General features: G+C 48.3%; 1 protein-coding gene across 8 annotated transcripts in view; it reads left to right on the forward strand.

The window, feature by feature from the left end:
• LOC123632509 (katanin interacting protein) overlaps positions 1-18,875 on the forward strand; it is a 167,964-nt gene that overhangs the window by 105,890 nt on the left and 43,199 nt on the right. For all 8 annotated transcript variants that reach the window (XM_045542850.1, XM_045542851.1, XM_045542845.1 and 5 more), the window contains 5 exons: positions 478-543; positions 2,006-2,112; positions 3,658-3,760; positions 7,874-8,089; positions 17,952-18,089. In XM_045542850.1, coding sequence (XP_045398806.1) covers positions 478-543; positions 2,006-2,112; positions 3,658-3,760; positions 7,874-8,089; positions 17,952-18,089 — 630 coding nt within the window. The remainder of the gene's footprint in view (positions 1-477; positions 544-2,005; positions 2,113-3,657; positions 3,761-7,873; positions 8,090-17,951; positions 18,090-18,875) is intronic.

Below are 18,875 nucleotides of genomic sequence, written 5' to 3' on the forward strand. Positions count from 1 at the left end.
CGGGGCAGGGGCCTTCGGGGAGCTGGAGGCTGTGGACACATGTCTTTCTTGGAAGCATGGTGTCTGACTCCCCTGTTGAAACCCTTTTTCTTAGCTTGTCCCTCACAATGCTCATAGTAACCCTGAAATGGGCAGGGATGGTTTTATTGCTTTGCTGTGTAGATGTGGCACCCAGAGAAGCAAGGTGGCTTGCTTGAGTCACGTCCTTGGAAGTGGCCAAGGTCTGCCTGCCTGTGAGCCCAGGGTCTCATCCGCAGTGCTACCTGTTCCCCAGGCTTCATCTCAGGGCTGCTCTTTGGGGCGTTCATTGAACAGCACCTATTGTCTGTTTTCCTGGAGCTCTGTCTTTGCCCCTGATGTTTACGTCTAGGAGATCTTGAGACTGTCCCTGCCCCTTCTATGCCCTCATCTGTCCGTGAGAAGTACACAGTGGATGGCTTTGTTCTGATCTCACATCATATGATTATGTCTTTCCAGGATGCGGAGGGACCACCAGTAAAACCATGGACCAGATTGCTGAAGGAGAAGGAAGAGACCCCTGAGGTCAGTGCATGGCTGAGACCAATGGCAAAGCCCCATCCATGCACTCAGCCCCTGATGGCCTTCCAGCAGGTCTTCACTGTGAGCCCTGACCACATTGTCCTTCTGCCCATTTCACAGATTGGGACACCAGGGCTGGAGTGGCCTGGCCTAGCTCTTGAGTTGAAGCCAGAACTCACCCAGGCCAGCTGACTCAAATTCCTTGTTATGTTTCTATTTCCTGACAAGACAAGGCAAAAACAGATCTTAGTACCTTGAATAAATAAATTATATCTGTCTCTATCTAGGTCAATTAGGTGTATCTCAGCAAAGATGGCCCTGGCAAATAAGGCTGTGAATTAGTAAAACGGGCAGGAATGTCTCTGCTAGACTCTTCGCGGGCCTATGCTTTGTGCTCAGAATACAGAGATGGCTAAGACAGATGAGCCCTTGGCCACATGGAGCTTGCAGGCAACCGCAAATAAAGCCACCAATAAACAGGGTGACTTCAGAGAGAGATGACAGTCAAAGCTGCTAAGGGGTGAGAGAGTGACAAGGTGTGGGATGGTGGCTTCCTCTGATGGGTGGTCCAGGAGGCCCCTCAGAAGGCACGTCCCATTTGGGCTGAGCCCTGACTATTTGGAAGGTGCCAAAAACGGGGAACAGCATTCCGGGTGGAAGGAACAGGAAAAAGCTTTGTCGTGGGAATGAGCCCAGCCTATCAAGGAGGAAGAAGAAGCCCTTTGTGTGGTGGGGAGAGGGGAGTAGGGAGGGGACAGAGTGCCCAAGTGGGATAGGGGGCTGGGCACACAGCACCTTAGAGCACCAGAGAGGTTTTCTTTTCGCATCGTTCCTGCTTGTCCTACGAGTTCCTGGTCATCTTCGGCTGCCAGTGCAGACATAGGATTCTTCTGCACGAAGGTTTTTCTTTTTATCTCCTACATTATTCCAGACCCTTTAAAACTACTCCTTTAGACTCAGGAGCCGTGGTCCAGATCTCTGGGTGACCTGATTCCTGACCCGCAGAGCTTCCAACAACTCAAATCTTCTGCAGATAAGCAGCAGGGCACATTTCTAGTTTAGATGATAAATGAGAAAAGAAGGGGAAAAGGCTCAGAGGATTAAAAAAATGAAAAGATCTAACGATGTTATTGGAATTCTCCCTGGAGTCTAGTTACTTTGTAGCAAACAGAACAGGGGCTCAATTGAGATGGTGAAAGGCAGGTTTTGATGAGAGACATTTCTCAGTGTCTCACGGAAGCAGATTGTTTCCTAGGACCTCCCAGATCGTGATCAGAAACTGAGCTTGTGTGACGGGTTGTAGATCTAAGTGGCCACAGGCAGACTCGGTCACCCTCACATTCCTGTTCCTGTTTCCCACAAAGGGAAACAGTCTGAGAAGTGTGTGCCCTTGACCGTGGCCCTGCTGTGCCCTGGGCCAGGAGCATTGCCTCGACATCTGTTTAATAAGCTTTTCCATCCTCAGCTGCTTCCCATCGCCACGGCGACCACCCCTCAGGAGCCGTCCAGGGCAGCAGGGGGAGACAAAGCCATCGACCAAGCCATTGACAGAATCGGCCTTGTGGGAAGCAGGTACTTACCAAGGCTGAGTCCAAACCAAAAGCCCCATAGCAGTGCGGCTTTTCCTGTGTAATTCCAGACCCTTCTAAACTGCTGCTTTAGACTGTACTCTCCCTGCCCCCTCCAGCCCTAAAGCATTAAATTGACTTGATTTCCTTCAGGCAAATGGCCCTGGGCTTGTTAAGTTCACTCCCAACCTATATAAAACTCCAGCCTCCCGCAGGTTTCCATTGGAGAACCCCATGCAGCACAGGGTGGTGAACTTGTTCCTCAGCTGGCTTGGGGGGCAAAGGTAGCCCAAAGCAGCATCCTTTTGAAGCTTCTTTTCTCTATTAAAAGTTTGTTCAAACTCAGCATTCTGTTCCATTACCGTGTAGCATCAGTTATTGGAACTGTCAAGTTTTATTATCAAAATAAAGGCTTCCCTCTAGTCTTCAGACAAAATTGATCTTCGGAAAGATGTGCCAGGTTGAGCTTGTAGTTTCTGGCATGCCTTGGCACACAGACACACTCCCAGCCCAGGGCTGCCGTGCCCAGCGGTGCATGTTGTGGACTGCACAAAGTGCCTGGCTAAGAAGCTAGAGGGGGCCGAAATCTAGCCTGCACGCTATCACTAAGCCAAAGCCCCGACTTGGAGCTGCATCAGCCCAGAAGGGGAGTGGGGGCTTTTCCACTGCACAAAGGAGGAATTTGCCAGCCAAGCCGAGTGCCCTCCAGGTTTACATCCACCCAGAGGGAGCCCCTTCTTATGACCTGTAGGCAAACTGAATAGGCTGAAGGCAGTGCCCCAAGAGTCTGCACACCCTAGACGGAAGCCATGGCCGTGTACCCTTGTGGCCGGGCGTAAGAACTTGCAGTTTCTCCTGCTTGTGAAAGGGCTGGGCCAGGAGGCTATTTTCCATCTGATGCAGTTTTATTTACAGGAGCACACACTGTGCCAAATGCTTCTTTCTTCGTCGTCAAGATCCTTTGTGCTTCAGGGTCTTGGGGCACTCAGCCTTAAACTGAGTATGTGGGAGCATTTGCAAATTTGCAACTGTGCTGGGTTTGGAATGTCCCCAGAAACAAGAGGAGCAGAGCAAATCTCCAAACCCGGGGTCTGCAAACTATTTCTGTAAAATAGTAAAATGGCGGGGGGTGGGGGATGTTGTTTGTTTCTTGGGTTGTTGTTTGTTTTAACAACCCTTTAAAAATGTAACCACCATCCTTAGTTCACAGGCCATACAAAAGCAGGCCTCGGGCTGCATTTCACCTGCAGGCCTCAGTTGGGTGGACCCCTGCTCTTGACTCTGAACAATTTCTTAGCTTAGGGAGCTGGTCAGCGGGCTGTCTTTCTCCCGCTGGGCTCTGATTCCATCGCGAGTGTGCAGCTGTTTATAAACGGAGAAAGATGGCCTGCCTGTCTGTGCTTTTGAGCTGTACACAGGGTGCAAACTTTCTTCTCACACTGTTCCTTCTCCTGGAGGTAGAAAAGTCAGTGTGGTGCCTTTGACTAGAATGTTCTGTTTTGTGCATCATTTGTTACTACCTCTTTGCTGAAACAAAATCTCATTTCAGACAACAGCAGAAGCTTCTGAAAGTCCTCCAGGCCATCGAAAGTGACTCTGCCCACCTCAGTGGGGTTGTTTCACCAACTGAAGACCAAGTACCGGACCCAGAGGTGAGGGCCTCGACTTACCGGGATGTCCAAATGCATTCAGGAAGGTCCCCACGGAACAAGCATTTCTATTCGGTGGGGATTGCTGTGACCGCTGTCAACTTAGCATCTCTCTGCCTGTGTGCCTTCCTCTCCCCACCTCCCCAGCACACAGACACACACGTGGCGGAGAGTAGAAGCAGAGAGAGAAAGATGTGGGCCAGGAGTTTCAACACAGAGAAGCCTGTCCGCACAAGAGGAAATATAAATAGCATGTAAACCCATAGGAAAATGTCCAATACTGCTGGCAATCAAGGGATGCAAATTAGAGCAACTTCCACGTCCCATTCCCTATCTGAGATAGTAAATTATTTTTGATGATAACCTCTAACGCTGGCAAGGTTACCATAAAGTCGTGGCAGCCGTACACTGCAGGCAGCTACACAAACAGGTGAAACGCTCTTGTAAAGCAGAGTGGTTGCACTTACGAAGAGCCTTAGAAAGACTTATCTTGCAGCCCGGCAATCCCACTACCTTATCCTAAGGAATAAAAAAACTGTAGGCACAAAGATGTCTGTTGCAGAATTATTGCAAGTAGGGAAAAATTTTTTTAAAACACCTAAATGTCTCCTAACAATGGAGTTAATCAGCAAAGTGTGATATATCAGCACCATGCAGTAGTATAAAAAGATGGAAGCTCTCATTATGAAGATTATGCAGGTAGAAAATGTTAAGGATATAAACTTAACTGTAAAAGGTGATGTTAATCTTCATCGAGTCCAGAATGATTGCGACGACCATACGAAGATGTGTCCGTGTGAGCATGTTCACAGGACTGGGACATAAACCATTAATACAAAAGGAAACGGTGGGGTCAGGGTGGTAGGATTAGTGGTGATTCTTTTTTCTTTTGTGTCAAAAGGAGTGTGTTCCGGCACATCCTTCTTGCCCATCTTTACCCAAGCCTGTCTTATAACTGTTTGGGACAGTGGTCACCAGTCTTACTGTTGGCCATTGAGGACTTAATGTGACATCCTCCCAAAGCCACATGTAAAAGCTATATGATGGCAGACAGGGCTCTGGGCAGGCCTGGACTAGAGTTCCGGCTTTGAATCTGGCACCATCATTTAGAGGTCCTGTGACCTCAGACAAGCCTCTTAAGCTCTCTGGTCCTGGCTGTCAAATAGGCTCAATAATCCACACCCGCTGGGCCACAATGAGGGGGAAACAGGGAAGGGCTGTGAGGACGTGCGACTCAATGCCTGGCACGTGGCAGAGAGGAACAAACGGGTATATCATTTGAAGATTTGCCATCTGGAGAAATCAAAGCTTTGCCCCCCTCTACGTGGAATAATTGCTTTCTTAGCTGTGAATGTTCTAAGTGTGGTGAGACTTTAGCCATGTTAAAAAGAGCTTGGATTAAGTGTCTTTATATTAATATTACAGAAGACAGAAAATCCGGGCAAATTGACTTACGCAACAAAGAGAAGAAAAATGACAGACTCTTGTTGAAAATCGCACAGGTGGGGCCAGGTGGGGCTTGATCCAGCAGCTCACACCATGTCTTTCCACTCTGTCTCCACAGTGTCAGCTGTCCCCTGGAGCCCCAGCTCTGCTCTCCTCTCCTGGTCCCTAAATTGCTGGGTAGCTCCCACCCTCAGACTCCACTGTCAAGAGAGAAGAGTGGTCGTCCCCATGTAAATCTGAGGTTGGCATGCTCACGCTGACCCATGCTGGGGTGTGTGCCCATCGCTGAGCTGCTCCCTCCTGGTGCCCCAGGGGACAGGATGCACTGATTCCTTAGACCAGTCGGGCCCCTCCTTGGAGTGGGAAAGTGTCAGTCCCCTTCGACCCCGTGGCTGAGAAAAGAGAAGAGGTGACTTCCCCAAAGGAAAATCAGCTGTCTTGGTGAGAGAGGGGGTTAATGAATGCCAGGAACCAGGAACTTCCCAGCCAGTGCCCCCCTCACACCCACGACGGGAATCCTAAACCAGGCAATACCGAGAGCAGGAGTCGCCATCGAGTTAGGGCATTGACAAGTTGTGACATTTCTTAGTTAATAGATCCTTCAGCTCCTTCATTTAGAAACTCAGCTCAGGAATTCACACATTTCCAATTGCACCAGGTAGGAGATCCAGCAGCTCCTCCGAGAAGCAGCCTGCCTCCCATCTGGCCCTCTTCCCTCCCGCCAACAAACCCCGTGAGCAGTGCCACTTCTTCACGCCCCAGGACCCACGGCTCACCTGGCCCTGGACTGCTCCTCACAAGCACAAAGCTCATAAACCTCCCAGTCCCCTCCGCGTCGGCCAGGCCAGTTTTTTATCACCATCCTGCAAGCCTGGGACCCAAGCCCAGGGCAGCGGAGGGCTTGGCCAGGACCCCAGGATGGGGAGGAGAGAAGGAGGGAGCCGTGGGTTTCGAGGGCTGCGCTAATCAAAACAGGCCCTGTGTTTCTGCCGGGAGCTGGGAGCTGACCTCCCTCCCTCCTCCCCATCCCCATTCCCACCACGTGGCCATCAAGCCTCGTCCAAACACACGCTGAGAGCGATAGCACGTCTCGCTGGCTATTAATTAAAAAAATAAGTGGGGAACAGTTGCTGTTCATTTGCTCGGCTCCCTGCTCACAGAGCCATTGCAGATTAGCGGTGCTAATTAACAGAGGGCATGTGCGGGGAGGGAATGCACCATTTTACGAGTGACTGATCCGTGGCGACCGGTGCTGCAGTGGGCCCCGGAGGGCCTCGGGAAGCCATTGCGAAGGGTGGCCGTTTACTGATGGCGTTCACGCAGACTGTCAGAGCAAACAGCCTACCCGGGAAGGAGGCCGGCGTTAAAATCAATGAAGGAGAGACACAGAAAGAAACGGACACTTGCAGAGTACACGCAGGGCCAGGGCTCATCATAGGACCTTCTTGGGTGTTGGTGTCTTGCTCAATGTCCTTGGCAGAATTATCACAGAGATGGTGTCATCTCATCTTCCCTGACCAGGCTCAGGGACGTAAAGTGACTTGTCCAAGGCAATGGGGCCTCGTTACCTACTGTATTAGTCTGCTTGGGCTGCCGTAACAAAATGCCACAGACTGGGTAGCTTAAACAGCAGAGATTTATTTTCTCACAATTCTGGAGGCTGGAAGCCCAAGGTCAAGGTGTTGGCAGCTTTGGTTTCTTCTGAGGCCTTTCTCCTTAGAGATGGCTGCCTTGTTGCTATGTCGTCACATGGTCTTTTTCTGTGTGCACCCATCCCTAGGGTGTCCCTGTGTGTCCAGATTTCCTCTTTTTATAAGGACACCAATCAGGTTGGATTAGAGTCCACCCTAACAGCCTACTTTTCATTTAATCACCTCTTTACAAGCCCTATCTCCAAATACAGTCGCATTCTGAGGTACTGGGGGTTAGAGCTTCATCAGATGAATTTGGAAGAGACGCAGTTCAGCCCATATCACTTACCCAAGTCAGCAGATGTCGTGACATGTCAGGCAGCTGGGACCTGAACACTGCATAGTGATGGAGAGATGTGCATGTTCAGGTAGAATCTGATGCTTTTTCTTTTCTTTTTTTTTTTTCTTTCTGAGACAGGGTCTTACTTTGTTGCTCAGGCTAGATGCAGTGGCATCATCACAGCTCACTATAGCCTCGAACTCCTGGGCTGAACCTATCCTTCTGCCTCAGCCTCCCAAGTAGCTGGGACTACAAGTGCATGCCACCACACTTGGCTAATTTTTAAATTTCTTTGTAGAGATGAGGTCTGGCTCTGTTGCCTGGGCTGGTCTTGAACTCCTGGCCTCAAGAAATCCTCCTGCTTCGGCCTTCCAAAGTGCTGGGATTACAGGCGTGAGTCACCACACCCAGCAAAATCCGATGTTTTTTAAACATTTTTATTTATTTGCAAACTCTCAAACAGAATACTTACTAAATGCCAGGTTACATAGCAACTATATTTTAAATGCTTTACAATGTGGGCTCATTTAATCTTTATAATAACCACAGATAGTGGGTACTATTTATATCCCCATTGTACAGATGAAGAAACAGAGACTCTGAAGGTTAAAGGACTTGCCGAAGGCCAGCAGCAGTAGTAGAGCTGGATTTAAGCCTGTCACGTTTTAATCCTTTGCTGTTATTTTTCCCTTCTTTAAGGACAAACGGAGAACGAGACCGGAAGAGATCAAAGATGCTGTCTACGTGACCATGGAAATCCTGTCCAACTGGGGCAACCCACTGTGGGTGGGTCTCACAGAAGTCGAGTTCTTTGACCTAAATGACTCAAAGCTTTATGTGTCACCCCACGACGTGGATATCCGGAACACAGACACGCCCGGGCACCTGGGCTACCTTGTCAACAGGAACTTATCTGTAAGTGGAGGGGACACTGGGTTGGTTCTTTGCTGCGTATTTCAATGCATTCTCTCTGCCCTTGCTAAGTGTGTGATAAGTGTGTGTGCAGGGAGAGTAAGAAAAACGTAAGCTCCTACAGCCGTTTATTTGGGCAAAGCGGGGGAGCAGCTTCAGGGCTGGTGCTGGTGGGAGCCTCTGAATTGTGTCTCCCCGAGCCCTGTCCTAGCTCCCGCTCTGTGGGGTTTTCTTGCGGGAGCCCATTCACCCCACTTTGATCCACCTTGCAGTCGCTGCCAAACACAGGACCTCAGGGGTCGTTAAGGTCAATGCCCTCATTTTGTAGATGAAGAAACTAAGGCTTGGAGAAGAGCATTGACTTGGCCAAGGTCACACAGCCGGAAGGTAGTAGAGCCAAGTTCACATCCTGCAGCCTGGCCAGGGCCTGTGTCTACACCCGCTCAGAGTCCTGCTCCCCTAAGCCGTGGGGTGCACACCCAACAAACATTGAATGTTTCTTTCCTTTAAATATCTAACAGAGTTTTAACAAATTTTAAAAAGTACTGGCATTTTTTTCTTCCTGCCATTTGCAAGTTGGACACAAGAGACTATGAGCTAAGTTGAGCCAGAATAACCAGCCACATAATCTTTATTTACTATGCTGTGCTCAGCATCGTTCATAATTATCTCCTGGGAACCTGAGAAACTAGGAACAGAAGTCATGTCTGGGCCAGGGACGGGGTGAGCAGGGGGCAGGAGTGATAGGAAGACTTATCCTTGGATGCTCTTGTGCACCTTTTAAATTTCCTGCCATGTGCATGTATTGTCTCCCATCCAAGTACTAACCAGGCCCAACCCTGCTTAGCTTCCGAGATCAGATGAGATCGGACGTGTTCAGGGTGGTATGGCCATAGACCATGTGCATGCATTGTCTATTCCAAAAAACAAATTATTGATTTGTTTAAAAGACCTGAAAATGAAAACAGCTACCACGTGTTTAGTTCTTGTGCTGTGCTAGGCACGGTGCTAAATGCTTTGTACATATGATCTTATTTACACCTAAATGCACAGACTCGAGAAGCAGAAAGATCTGGGTTCAAAGCCAACCACTTCTAATTTTGCAACCACAGGCAACCCACCTAACCTCTGGTTTCCCCATCTGTAAAATGAGGATAATAATACCTCTTACCTTGATGCAATGCTGTAAGGGTCGTGCCTGGCTCTTCCTAAGGGCTCCAAAGCATCAGCTATTTTTGTTTACACTGTTACTACTATTAATAGTATTAGTAACACTAAGAAATAGGTAATATTATTCCCTTTTTAAAGAAGAGGAAATAAGAAAGGGGGTCTTTGAAATCCTCAGGTCTCAAGACCCAGATTCCGCTCTTGACTCTGTGGCCTTGGGCAAGTTACCTGCCTTCCCTGAGACGCAGTATGTCTGCCCCCTGTAAAATGGGAGATGGGGGTAGATCATCTGTGTTGATTCTTATCAGCAGAAACTGAGATTGGCTCACATTAGCTCATTTTTTTAAAAAAGAAACTTGTTTGAAGTCTTTTGAGTAACTGGTGTACTCAGTGTCACCCAGGCCGAAGGGGACAGGCCTCATGTCATGCTCGGGTTCTAGGTAGCTTGAGCACTAGCTTGGTCTTCTTTCTGTGGGGAGGGGGAGGAGCAGGGGAGCACGAGATGCTGCCAGAAAGATCCTCCTGTTGGACTTGAGGTTCTGGGGAAGATGGTGCTGTCCTACTTAGAGACTTTACTGATTTGGCCTTTGGGTAGAGTGTTCACCTTCCACAGCATCAGAAATGTGTCCTTAGGCTGGGTCAGGACTCGTGGTTGTGGGCTACTAGCTGAAAGGGAAGAAAATGAGAAGGAGAGATGGAGAAAAAGAGAAAGTTTCATTCACTTAGTACATGCAACAAATACTTATTGAGATATTTTGGCAGTGTTTGTTCGTTTGTCCTCGTGTCACTCTGCTGGAGATGTGCAGCCCCAGCTGGGGAAGGCTGATGGACCAAGTTCCACCAAGATACCCCAACAGGGCACAGAGGGATTCTCCCTGAAGAAATTCAAGATTGTCACCTTAAAAAAAAAAGGCAGGTTAGATGCTAGATAGCGAAGACACAGCCATGTCCAAGGCTGGACTGGGTGGGTCTAAGCCCCCTTCCAGATGTTCAGCTCTGTGATCCGGCCTCAAATGAAACAGGCCCTTGGGTAACAGCTGCTGAGATGCTCTAGCCCTGCACGTCCCTGCTCTGCCTCCAGATGAAGTCTGTAGGCTCCGATGCTTGCTCCAGCCCTTGTCACACTTCCCTGTCCCCCTCGTTCAAAAAACAGTGGCATTTTGGATGCCTGCTCTACAGAACAGAGCATACCAGGGGTGATAAAAAGCATCATTGGATTTGATAGGGACCAATTCTAATGTTTACTGTCCCTTTTCCTCTGCTTAGCAGAGGCTGAGGAGCGTTGCCACGTGATGGCCCATGGTTTTGGTGGGTTTGGGGTTTTTTATTTTTTGGCACCGAGGCATGAGGCAGCTTTGTCACCCTGGGCTCCTGGATCTCTGGGCCCAGCTTTGGGTAGGCTGGCCCCCCTGCTTCCCTGGTGCGGAGTCCTCCTTGCTGGTAACTCTGTGTACCAGGCCTGGGGCGACCAGAACGTGCTGCCTCTCAGAACCATCCAATTTCGCTGGCGTGTGCCAGCACGGCCTGGTGCACCACTTCATTTAACCCTCACGTGAACCTTGGGATGACTCTCCCTGTTTTATAATTGCTCCAGGCCATGCAGCACTGGCTGGTGGAGCCCAGCTGACAACTGGGGTACCTAGAAGTGGAGTCTGGGTTCCAAAGAGAAGGTGCTTCAGCTGAGGGGGGGGGGGGTCATGCAGAAGATGTAGAAGTGCCCAGGCCCCATGCAAAGTCACCTCCCTTCTGTGCCCATGCCACCTCTCCCTGGCTGCAGCCCGGCCCATGGCCTTGAGATGAGTCTAGATTTTATACACCCAGCCCTGACTGTTCATCTGAGTTCCTGACATGAAGGTCAGCTTCCTGCTTGACATCTCTTGGATCTCCGCTAGCCATCAGAGATCTAAACCCTAAGTTTTGGTTCCTCCTGCCCACACCCCCACATTGCTTCCTCCTCTAGAATTTCTTGTGTAGTAAATGGCATCGCTGTCTGCTCAGATGCCCAAGCCCACCACTTAGAGTCTTCCTCGATTGCCCCAGCAAGTTATAGATTTCCTGTGCTTATAGAATTATTTCTAAATAAAAAGTTAAAAAATACACATTGCATATTTTTCTGTACCAGGGATATCGTGTGAACAGGACACTGTCTCCACCGTCTCCCAGCACACCAAGTCCTGTGGCCTCTACCTCCCAAACAGAGCCTGAATCTGGCTCCGTCTCTGTCACCACGGGGACCTCCCAAGTTTGATCACCTGTGTCCTCACACCTAGACTACTAAACAGCCTCCTTTCTTATTTTCCTCTTTTGTTCTTTTCCCATCCACTTCATTTCCCACTCTGTATCCAAAGCGATCTTTTAAAAATTGTGCCCCTCCCCAACCTGAAGCCCCTGCTGTGACTTCCCCTTGCCCTCAGAGATAAAGCCCAGATTCCTCCCCGTGCCGTGGAGTCTCTCTGCAAACAGGCCTCCAGCTCCCAACGCCCCCATACGCAGGCTCCAGCAGCCACAGGCCTGCCTTCTGCTCCTCTGACCTGCCCAGCTCATGCCCACCTCTCCAGAATGCTCTTCCTCCAGATTCTCAAGTGGCTTCTCCACATTCATATTTCAGCACAGATATCACTGTCTAAGCAAGATTCTTCCTGATCCGACACTCTGGAGCAGGCCTGTTCCTTCCCATCCCAGTCACTATCATGGCATCATTTTGCACATCTTCAGAGCACATCTCACTATAAGAAATTATCTTAAAAAAAAAAAAAAAAGGCCACATACAGTGGCTCTCACCTGTAATCCCAGCAATTTGGGAGGCTGAGGTGCAAGGATCATTTGAGGCCAGGAGTTCAAGACCAACCTGAGCAACGTAGCAAGACCCCATCTATACAAAAAGTAGAAAAATTAGCCAGGAGTGGTGGTACACACCTGTAATCCCAGCTACTCAGGAGGCTGAGGCAGGAGGATCACTTGAGCCCAGGAGTTGGAGGTTGCAGTGAGCTGTGATAACGCCACTGCACTCTAGCCCGGGCAATAGCACAAGACTCTATCTCAAAGAAAAAAAGAAAGAAAGAAAGAAAAGAAGGAAAGGAAGGAAGGAAGGAAGGAAGGAAGGAAGGAAGGGAGGGAGGGAGGGAGGGAGGGAGGGAGGGAGGGAAAGAAAAAAGAAAGAAAGAGATCTGTTCACATGTTTATTATGTCTTATCTGTCCTATTCACACTATGTCCCTAGTACATATACATATAGTACATACATATACATATAGTACATATATGTACAATACACATTTTTAAACTTTTTATTTAGAAATAATTGTAGACTCACGGAAAGTTGTAAAAATAGTACAGGGAATAGACAAACAATAGAAAAGGTCAATGAAACCAAAAGTTTTTCCTTTGAAAGGATCAGCAAAGTTGACAAACCATTAGCTAGGGTGACCAAGAAAAAAAAGAAAATTCAAATTACTCAAATTAGGAATGATAGAGGGGGCATTACTACTGACTTTATGGAAATAAAAAGGAGTATAAGGGAAAATGAAATTAAGAAATAATTCTGTTCACAACAGCACCAAAAGAAGAAAATGTTTAGTAATAAATTTAACAGAAGTAGTATAAAATGGATATAGATCAATGGAATAGGATTGAGAGTTGCAAAATAAACCTATACATCTATAATCAATTGATTGTGACAAGGATGCCAAGACCATTCAATGGAAAAAGTATAGTCTTTCAAAAAGGGACAAGTACATTTCCACATTAAAAAAAATGAAGGTGGACTTCTACCTTATACGTTATACAAAACAAACTCACTGGGTCAAAGACCTGAATGTAAGAGCTAAAACTTTAAAACTCCTAGAAGAAAACATAAGTATAAATCTTTATAGTTTTAGATTGTTGGTGGAATCTTAGATATGACATCCAAAGCAAAAGCAACAGTATAAAAAATAGATAAATCAGACTTCATCAAAATTGAAAGCATTTTTTTCTTTAAAGGACACTATCAAGAAAGCAAAAATCCAACCCACAAAATGGGGTAAAATATCTGCCAATATTAGATCTGAGCAGCGTCTAGTATACAGAATATATAAAGAAAAAAATCTTAAATTCAATAACAAAAAGATGAACAATCCAACTAAAATATGACCAAAGCACTTTGAGTAGACGTTTCTTTAGGAAGATATACAAATGACTAACAATCACATGAAAAGGTACTCAGCATTATTAATCATTAGGAAAATGCAAATCAAAACAATGAGCACTTCACACCCACGAGGATGACTATAATTTTAAAAAAGGAAAAGTGAAAATAAGTATTGGTGAGCATTTGGAGAAATTAGAACCCTCATACTTTGCTGTTAGGAATGTAAAATGGTACAGCCACTCTGAAAAACAGTTTGGCAGTTTCTCCAAAAGTTAAATGTAGAGTTACCCTATGACCTTGCAATGCCATTCCTAGGTATTCCTAAGAGAATTAAAAACATGTGTCCATTAAAAAAAACTTGTACATGAATGTTCAGAGCAACATTATTCATAATAGTCAAAAGGTAGAAACAACCCAAATGTCCATCAACTGATGAACAGATAAAGAAAAGGTGGTATATCCATACAATGGAGTATTATTCAGCCATAAAAAGGGATGCAGTATTGATTTATACCGGATGAACCTTGAAAATGCCATGCTAAGTGAAAAAAAGCCGGACACAGAAGGCCGCATATCATAATTCCATTTGTATGGAATGTTCAGAATAGGCAAGTCCATAGACACAGCAAGTAGATTCGTGGTTGCCAGGGGTTGGGGTAGGAGGGGACGGAGAGTGACTACTATTGGGTATCTGGTTTCTTTTGGGGGTGGTGAAAATGTACCGGAAAACATAGTGATGATGGTTGCACAACCTTGCAAATATAGTAAAAAAACACTGAATTGTATACTTTAAAATGGTGAATTTCATGGTATGTGATTTATAACTCACTTTTTAAAAAAATATAGAATCCCATGTGTCTATGCCCAGCTTCCCCCAACGGTAAATCGCATGCAACTGTAATACATTGCCAAAACCAGGACCTTGACATTGGTGTGATGTACAGACCTTCATACGCTCATTTGTGTGCGTGTGTATACAGTTCTATGTAATCCTGTCGCATATGCAGATTTGTATAATCACCACGACATCAAGATGAAGACCGGTGCCATCACCACCAAGGAATTACCCCCCCACGCCCATCCCTAACACTGGCAGCCACCGAACTGTCCCTCTCTGTACGTTTTGTGATTTCAAGAATGCTATATAAATGGAATCACATAGTAGGTACCCTTTTTGAGATTGACTTTTTTCACTCAGCATCCTGCCTTTAACATCCTTCCAAGTTATTGTATGTATCCCTAGTTTGTTCCTTTTTAATGCAATAATTTATTAAACTAGAGCCACTTTTAAGGGCGATCTGGCATCTCCCTGCCGGTGGGTGGGTCTGTGTTAGGTTAATGCTGGAACAGAAAAACACCTTTGGTTTAGGAATTCAAAAGTTACCTCCTCAAAGAGGCCTTTCCTGACCACCCGTTCTAAAATAGCTTTTCCGCTGACCATTAATAATTCTCTCTTATTTTCTTCATAGAATTTATCCCTGCTTGACTTTTGTTTTTTTCTTGGAAATGTTACCTGTTTGCCTTCCCTGCAAGCACAGAGCTGCTAGGACCTGGTAGGTCAGGTTCCTGTACACATCCCCTCTGTCTGGCTCAGTGTCTGCCCCCAGGAGGGACTCGGTTCCCCCCACATTCGTTGGGCAAGCCTGTAGCAGAGGCTGTCCGTGCTCACCTGCACACTGGCTTGCTCTACTACATCCATGCGCCGGCTGCTCTTCCTACGGCCGGCAAGGAGACTTCTATCATGGAGGGCTCTGTGTCTGGCCTCCAGGTTCTGTGTTTGCCACTTATGTCACAGGCTCTAACTAGGGGGAGCGGATTGAGACCCCCAGGAGTAGCCCGCAACCAATGCTTGTGGGAGTTGGGGTGTAAATATCCCAGCTCCCTTGTCCCGAGGGCAGAACCACCCTGATCCATGTTCCACACTGGCTCCCACTTTCCCTGGGGCCCCTGTGCCCGCAGGAATAGCTGGCTTGATAACACACCCTTTACAGGCTGCCATCTCTCCCCTGTCTCGCTTCCCCACTCTCCTCCTGGCGTCTCCTTCTCTATCTAAATAAATACTCACACTTGAACCTGTGCATCAGGCTCTGCTTCTGGGGGAAGCCGAACTGAGACAATGCATTAGTGAATTAAAGATCGAGGTTCAAATCTTCACTCCACCACGTGAGCACTGAGCACCCGTGGGCGAATCACACCCCTTGTCGGGCTTCGGTCTTCATCAATAGTGCAGATGTTAAGTTACAGCACTAGCCACCCCCTGGGGTTTTGAGCGAACCAAGGGAAATGACAGCAGCGTGTAGGTGCCCTGATTCTCGGTCTGCCATCTTCCTTACCCCCTGCAATGGGGAGGGAGGAGCCGCGGTGCTCTGCCTACTTGCCTGCCACCAAGGGGATTGCCCAGCATGCGCCAGGTCAGCCCTGGGCAGCTTCCCACCCGCCTCTCTCTGAGATTCCAGCTGTGGGAAGGAAACATCAGAAGGCTCGGTTGCTAATGAGGCCTGGAGCTATCCTCAGGTTAATGTTCTCTGACTTTGAACACCACAATTCCCACTTAGCCCTCCTGTTCTTCCTCCTGCCGACAGAAATGTGAAGGGAAATCAATTACAGTCCCCTCGCCCGCCTCTAAGGGTCAGTCTCCAGTCTCTTCCTTTGTCAGGCGGCCACGGCGACCCATTTCAGGCTCCCGCTCGGCGAAGGAATGAGACTGAAATGCTGGATTTTGAGATGTGGTTTCTTGACCCCCTTGCAGCTGGCCAGAGCACGGAAAGTTCTTGCAGAGCTGGAGAAACTTGCCAGAATAGGTCAGAACCCCTTGAACACATCACTCCCCCTTAACAAAGGCAACCTCCTCCCTCTTGAAAGGCACCGTTGTCACCAAAACAAGCCCCGTTTGTTCTCCCCCACAGCTGGAGCCTGGGCCTCCCGTCTCCCGGATCAGCCGACCCCCCTTCCCTGGCTCTGTGGAGTAGCAGGCACGTTCCTGGCGATGAGGGTCTGTTGAGATGTTCTCAGATACGGGTTGCTGCTCCTTGCAGATAAAAGGGACAGCTCAGCCAGTGTCACAGCCACAGTGGTTGCTCATTGGCCAATGGGACTTGCCGAGACTGAGCCCCAGACTCAGATGCCCACAGCGGTCAGGCAGGGACATAGCAAGGAGGTGAGGCTGGTGTAAAACACTAGGGAATGGTGGGGACTGTGGGGCCCTGGAGACAGCAGCCGGCTTCAGGGGCCGCGCACATAAACCCCCAGGCAATAGTCAAAAATCTGGCTCCGAGGGGCAATCTTCCCATTTTTATATGTTAGCATGAATTTGTCTTTGCCTTTTTTTTTTTTTAATGTTTCATGAGCCAAACAGAATACCTCTTCGAGTCAGATCTAGCTTCCAATCTCTTGTCTAAAGTTTCCATGAGAGGGCAGATACTAGGAGGTACATTTCATGTATCCATTCATTCAGTCATTTATTCATTCTAAAAAGTTTTTATTGGCATTTGCCATGTGCCAAGGAACCGTGCTGAATGCTAAGGGTTCTGGACTGAACTAGATACGGCCCCTTCCCTTGAGGAGCTCACAGCTGAGTTGGGGCATAACATGGATGTGAAAAGAGATGATCATGGGACAGAGTTAGGTGTCAAGCTTGGGGACTGCCAGAAGCTGACGGTGTCTGGAAGAGACAGTAATTGACAGCAGATTCAGAGGAAGAGGTGACCGTGGGAGCTACATGGCATTTTAGCTGAATGTCCCAGGGTGAGAAGGGCAGGAGGAGAATTGCAAGGAAGTGGGGGCCCAGCCTGTGCAAAGGCACTGGGGTTGAGCCAGCATAGACATGTCTGGGGGCAGCTTTGAGTTTCTTCCTGATGGAGAGCAGGAGAGGTATTAAAGAGATGAGAGGAGGCCACCGGGGCTGAGAAAAGTCTCTGGCTGTGGCTTCTGTCCGTCCGTACCCACAACACACATGACATGCAGTTTTATTGGTGTGAGTGAGAATGACAGTGAGGCTTCCCTGCTCTTCTGCCCCTCAGGCCTTGAGGGGCAGCCCTGACTCGCCGCTGGGTAAAAACTGCAAACTGAGACCTCGAGCCTTGGAGACGCTGAGAGGAGCAGAAAAAAATGCCAACAAATGCCTGAGCCGATTTCTTTCTTCCTTTTCTATTTTTAAATTTTAAAAATTCGACAGGGTTTTACAAAAGAAAATCAGAGGCTCTGTTTGCCAGGTTAATGGAATGGCCAAGCGGTGGCTCTCGTCCCATCCTTCTCTCTGGTGTCTCTCCCCACCCCCAGGGCTCTCCTCAAAGCTGATTAAGTTGATTAAAATAAAGCCCACTGCACTTTAAATTTCATCTGGTTGGCAGGTCAGAGAGGCCCATGTGTGGGGACAGGGGCAATCCAGTCTGCTGTGAAGCGCAAGTCCAGATGGGATGAGACCTGCATCCTACCCGGATGATGCAGAGGTGGCCTGGCCCCCTGCCCCTGGCCCTGTCCTGGTTTTCATGAGCCAAAGAGTCACCACCGTTTTACTGCAGGGAGAGGCAGGAATGTGCCTAACGACTCCTCTCTCTTGCTGGCCTTTCAGGGCAAGAAAAAGCCCTCTTTATGGACCTGCCCCTTCCACCCGCCGCTCCAGCTGTTTTTCGTTATCCGCAACACAAGGCAGCTGCACGATTTCGATCTGGCCAAGATCAAGGTTTGGAATTACTGGACGACGGATGGCGTAAGTAACGGGCTCCAGTTCCTCGCGGGCACGTGGTTGGTGGAAGCACTTAGGGGTCTGCCAATGGCCTGATTCCTAAAGTTGCAACATGGATGCAGGGAGGCTCTGCTGCCCTTCCTTGCGTGTGACCTGCTGGGGGTGCATGCGACGTTCTTCAGAGCCTCCAGGACAGAGCTTCCAGCTCCTAAGGTTTGGGAAGCGATATCAGACCACCCTTTGGGGAAATGGAAAAATAGGAACCAACACTCAATTTTACAGATAAGGAAACAGAGACACAGGGAGGTTATGAGAATTTGAACCCATGCATTCGCACTCCAGGCCTGTTCTCTTAGCCGTGGCTTCTCTAACATTAATCTGTAATGACTCACCCAGGGATCTTGCTAAAATGAGGATTCTAATCCGGCAAGTCTGAGGCAGGGCCCAGGATTCTGTGTGTCTAACCAGCTCCCAGGTGTGCTAGCCTCCCTGGTCTGAGGACCCCACTCTGCATAGCCAGGCTCTTGACCTGTGGCAGGTGTGGCCCTCTGGTTTTAGACCCCATCCACTCCTTTCTGCCCTCACACTATCCACTATTCATGCTCACACCACTGCCTGCATGCACACCCTTGTCCTACCCTCCTTGGACTGTTCTTCAGGTATTCATGCTTCCAGCAGGGGACTCAATGAGTGAGGAAGGAGAGGAACTCACTCGGCCTGTCTTCTTTCCCCTCTTATGATAGACATAGGGGCAAGAATTGTAATTTCCTTTCAAATCTTCTATAAGGGCAGTGATAGTTCAAGTGAGAT

Source organism: Lemur catta, chromosome 2 (assembly GCF_020740605.2).
Source record: "Lemur catta isolate mLemCat1 chromosome 2, mLemCat1.pri, whole genome shotgun sequence".
NCBI classification, from domain to species: domain Eukaryota; kingdom Metazoa; phylum Chordata; class Mammalia; order Primates; family Lemuridae; genus Lemur; species Lemur catta.